A 5,075-nucleotide genomic window follows, 5' to 3' on the forward strand; every position below is an offset into this window, starting at 1 on the left:
CTGGGGAGAATGAGGCAAGAGTGTGTGGGCTGATGGTGGATGTGGAGAGAGTTGAGTCCCGAGTCCCTGGGGTGTCTGGGAGTGTTTCTGGAGGGAGAGCAGGGGCTGCAGGTGGGTACAGGAAAGAATCTGGGAGGTGTCCTGAGTAATGCGCATCACAGGAGGAATAAGAGCTCGCCGTATATGTGAGGGACAGAAAATTCCTGAGTGTGCTAGTAATGCCTTCGAAGCCTGGGAGAGGGAAAGATTGGAGGGAGTGGAGCAATGAGGCTTATAGGAGCTTTTCTCCTCAACATGTTTGATACTATGCTGCCAGCTCCTGCTTTCTGTTGCTGAAGGCAAGACCAGCAGTCAACATAGCTCTGATCTGGAGAGATCAGTGGACTGGAAGAGCAGTGAGCATGGCTGAAAAGCAGGAGGATGCGGGGAGGGATAAGGAGTCTTTGGCAGCTGCAGAAAGAAGCAGATAGGGAGAAAGAGCTCAGGGTTTCAAGGGAAGGAAAAAGGAGCTGGCAAGTGGGCATAGTGAGCAAGCTGATGAAGTAATGAACAGACAGGGACACAGTCAAACAAAGCTGAAAGCCCTTTCTGGCTTGACAGGTCATGCTCAAAAGGACTCGTGCTCCAGTTCCCAGCAGAAATGACTGTCCAGGCAGGACACAACACAACTCTGCACTGCAACTTCTCCATCAGCGATGCCAATCCTTACATCTACTGGCACCAGCAGCACCAGGCCCAGCCCCTTTGGGTGCTTCTGTGGGAGACCAGGTACAGACCTCTCGTCTGAGTGGTCTGTGAAGACCTCCCAGGTGCTTCTGTGTGTGCGGGATGTGGAGCTCCAGGACAGGGCTGCTTATTTCTGTGCACTGAGCCCACCCTGGTGCCCAGAGCTTGCAGCTGTGCACAGAAACGTGGTGGGGGCTCTGAGGGGTGGTTCCCTCCCTGCCACTGCTTGCATGGAGCTCTGAGCCCATCCTGCCCAGCAGTGGCACCTGGGGGCTGTGGTGAGGCTGGGCCTCTGCCTCCCCAGCCTGTGCTGCTCTGAGACACGTGGCAGTGTGTCTTTTACAGCTGTGTCTAGATCCAGGGCCTTTGATGATGAAAAGAGGGCAAGAAAGCTCCATGAAAGCTGGTGGGTGCTCGCTTTCCAGATGGAGTCCACCCTGTGAGTTCGCATCTGTTGCTCCTGAAGCATCATCCCATTGATGTGAGAAATGCTATGGGATGTGGTTTTTGTGCCTTTGCTGTTGAGTATGGCTTTCCTCTCCCTAGTGTCATTGGTGTGCAGGTGGACAGGGCACAGGATCTGCAGGTGGACAGCAATCACTGTCCACAGCCTGAAGGGATTTATATTCTCACTTGAGGATTGGTTGGGAAACAAATTTGTGAGTTGCCCTGTGAATCTGGTTGTCTGGGGTGAGTGACAGCTGGAAGGAAGCCTCTGGGAAGAGAGTGTGCAGTTCAGCCAGTCCCCACGGAACTCTGTGTGGCTCAAGTGGCTGACAGAGCTGTTCAAAGCCCATGGTCAGAGGCTTCAGAGTCACTGCGTGAAGGATCAGCCCTGCTCCCTGTCCCAGCTGCACTGCAGAACTGTGTTTCCAGGGACCTAGTGTCAGGTAGACAAACAAGGTGGAGCAACAGGCATGGCCAGATGAGCACCAGATCAGATACACGTTCACTTGGCTCGGCCCGTCTCTGCCCTGTGTCAGGTTGTGCTCCCATGCTTGCTCTAGACCAAAGTGCCTTGATACTTCCCTTTCCCTGCCTCTACTGCTTCTCCTGAACATCCCATGTCTTGCACTCCTGTGTTTATAAACTCATTTTGTCTTCTCATCTTCTCTTCTCAAATGGAACAACACTCACAGGGAGAAAGGGTGAGAGACCTGAGACTGTCCTGTACAGAGAAGAGAAGTCTCGGGGCAGATCTCATCACTGTGTACCCATGTATGAAAGGAGGATGTGAAGAATGCAGAGCCAGGCTCTTCTCTGTGATGCCCAGTGACAGGGCAAGAGGCAGTGGGTGCAAAGTGGAGCACAGAAGTTCTGTCTGAACACCAGGAAACCCTTTTCAGTTGTGAAAGTGATAGAGCACTGGCACAGAATACCCAGAGAGGTTGTAGAGTCTCCGTCCTTACTGGCATTCAACATGTGACATGGTCTGGGCAGACAGCGCTAGGTGAGCTTCCCTGAGCAGGGCGTTGGACCAGATGACTTCCCGAGGTTCCTTCCAAATTATCAGTGCTGTATTTCTCTAACACAAACTTTGTAGAGAAGCTGAGAGCACTGGCCTTCTTCTACCTCCCAAAGAGAAGGTTGAATGAGACCTTTCTGATGCTTCTAGCACCTGCGTAGAGCAGAAAGGGTCAGATGGAGCCAAACTCTTCTTGAGAACAGGGATAGAGGAAAAGGCAACAGATACTTGTTGGAAGTCAGAAATGCCAATGGAAACTTGGACAATTTTTTGTTTACCAAGGAGGATGGAGCGTGGCTGAAGATGGGTCCCGGTAGCAATGGCACCCCAGTCATTAAAAAACCATTAATTGGAGAAAATGCAAGAAGATAAAAGGGGCTATCATAGGTAACGTCGTGCCGCTTGAGATGCCTGAACTCCAACGTACAGAACATGAGGCAGACCTCAAGTCTGGGTTCAGCGTCTGGTGCAAAAGCTGCCTGTGCTGAAACTCTAGGGGGTTGTTCCCAGGATTCGCTCCCAGGCAGATGGGGAAGGACAGAGAAGAAGTGACAGAAGTGCAGGAGACTTCTGTTCACGGAAGACACAGCAGTGTCCCCAGAGAGCTGAGGGTCCCAGAAGAAGATGAGAAACCTCTGTGGGGGTGAAAGCTCTGACCTCCAAATGACCCAGCAGTGGGGGAGCAGAAGAGCAGCGGATTGCTGAGGAGGCTGAGGGTTTGCTGCGAGGGAGGCTCAGGAGCTGCTGCTGAAGGAGGGAGAGGCCCAGAAGGAGCATTTCAGGCACAGGAAGAATAGATCATTTCTCTTCCTCACTGCTTCCTCTGCTCCCCCAACAGAGTCATTTCCGGCAGCTCTGTTATCTCAGGGCTGGGAGGTGCTTTTCTGCTGCTGACTCCACAAACAGGCTGGTGGTCTCGACATGCACCAAGGATACCTCATCTTCAGTGCCCTCCTGGGGCAGCTGCTGGGTAAGTCCAGGCTTCTGATCAATGCAGGTTTCTTTTCTCCCCAGGAAACTCTTAACAGCCTTATCAGGTCCATGTGGAGAAAGTCCCCTGAGTAACAGGAGAAAGCTGGGAAATCTTGGGTGACACTTGTGGGTTTGCACTGATTCTCTCAAGAGTGTCTTTCTGTTAGAAAGGAGAAGAGAAGCTAGAGAAGAGAGTTCTCTCAGAGGAGCTTAGCCCTCTTCTTCATCTTTCTCTCCCCTTCCATCCATCTCTCTCTGCACCCACCTGCTATCACCAAGGGACATCTCAGCTCTGTCTGTAGTCCCACATTTCTCCATTTCCAATTCTGATTAGCACATCCTTTCAAGGCTCCCGCAGGGACATTAAATATTCCGCCTAGCAGTAGTTCCTTGCTGGCTGCCTTGGCCTCCAGTTTTTTCCTGCTTGTTAAAACAGCCAGGGCACCCTCTTGCCAACATTCAGCTCCGCACCACATGGAATAAAGTACCTCGGGGCCCTCCCAGATGGCAGGGATGCGGAAGGACAATGAACCTTTTTGCCATAGCTTCCTGGACCCCTCAGCCTGCTGGAGGGGTGCTGGTCCCAGCACACAAGGTCTAGCAGGACAGGCTTTTCCCTGGGCAGTACAAGACAGAGCAGGGAGGAAGAGCAGGGACACAGCACAGCTCTGCTAAGGATCCATGCTGTGCTGAGAGATCCAAACTCCTACCCAAAACTACTCTCAGCCTGACAATCGAGAAGCCTCAGTGTTTTCCTGCTAGGCAGGAACCAGGTGTCTTCTTCACCAGGCTTTGGCATCCACCCCTAATATATTTCTCGAAGCCTTTCCCTGCAGAGCTGCTGACCTTTGCTTTCTTCCAGGCTCTATGGGGCAGGTCACTGTGACCCAGAAAGAAGAACAAGTCATAGTCAACCAGAGAGACAGCTTCCAGACCACCTGCACATACAAGACCTCTCTTTTTCGAGGCTTGCTCTGGTACCAGCAGAAGAAAGGCCAAGCTCCCCAGCTGCTCTCCTATCATGCAGGAGCTGGCTCCAAGCAGAGCGGCCGTCTCACCACGTTGCTGAACACCACGGGCAGATACAGCCTCCTGCAGCTGGAGGAAGCCGAGCTCTCTGACAGTGCCTTGTACCTCTGTGCTGTGCAAGACACCCTGGTGCAGGGAGCTGCCTTGGCTGGGCAAGAACCCCGGGCAGGGAGGGGATGTGTCTGTGCAAGGCTGAGCTCCTGGGCAGGGCCCTCAGCTCTCCCCTGGCACCGCTGCCTCCCCTGTGCACCCAGCGATCTGCAGGACAAGATCCTGTTCCAGGAGAGGACAGTGTCAGTGCCTGAGAGGAATGGAAAGGTGGTGAAAGATTCTTAGGTTCCCTTGTTTTCACTGTGGGTTCTGTGATTATTCTGCCTAATCTGCGCTCCCAGATCCTGTTCCAGGAGAGGACAGTGTCAGTGCCTGAGAGGAATGGAAAGGTGGTGAAAGATTCTTAGGTTCCCTTGTTTTCACTGTGGGTTCTGTGATTATTCTGCCTAATGCCGCTGGTAAAGTGATAGATAGGAGATCCAAGAGTGCATGGACTGGTCATAGCATGACATGTATCCCAGGTACCCTCATCCTTGCTGCTCTTCATGTTCCCCTTCACAGTCTGTATCAGAGCAGTTGGATCTCCCTCAGAAATACACCATTTCTTTCTCTCCATGTCTGAGCTGACTACCCTCAGCTCCCACCCAAAGTGATAGATAGGAGATCCAAGAGTGCATGGACTGGTCATAGCATGACATGTATCCCAGGTACCCTCATCCTTGCTGCTCTTCATGTTCCCCTTCACAGTCTGTATCAGAGCAGTTGGATCTCCCTCAGAAATACACCATTTCTTTCTCTCCATGTCTGAGCTGACTACCCTCAGCTCCCACCC

The 5,075-nt window shown here is 52.5% G+C and overlaps 1 gene segment (V, D, J or C); it reads left to right on the top strand.

Moving 5' to 3' along the window:
• Positions 1 to 3,112: 3,112 nt before the first annotated feature.
• On the top strand, positions 3,113 to 4,321 carry LOC103780328 (the record flags this gene model as incomplete). The annotated part of the segment is given in 2 exon segments: positions 3,113 to 3,161; positions 4,026 to 4,321. Coding segments are annotated over 2 exon segments (345 nt in total), but the record flags the coding sequence as incomplete, so codon positions are not given.
• Positions 4,322 to 5,075: the final 754 nt, after the last annotated feature.

This window comes from Merops nubicus, unplaced genomic scaffold, assembly GCF_000691845.1.
Source record: "Merops nubicus isolate BGI_N331 unplaced genomic scaffold, ASM69184v1 scaffold1409, whole genome shotgun sequence".
NCBI lineage: Eukaryota > Metazoa > Chordata > Aves > Coraciiformes > Meropidae > Merops > Merops nubicus.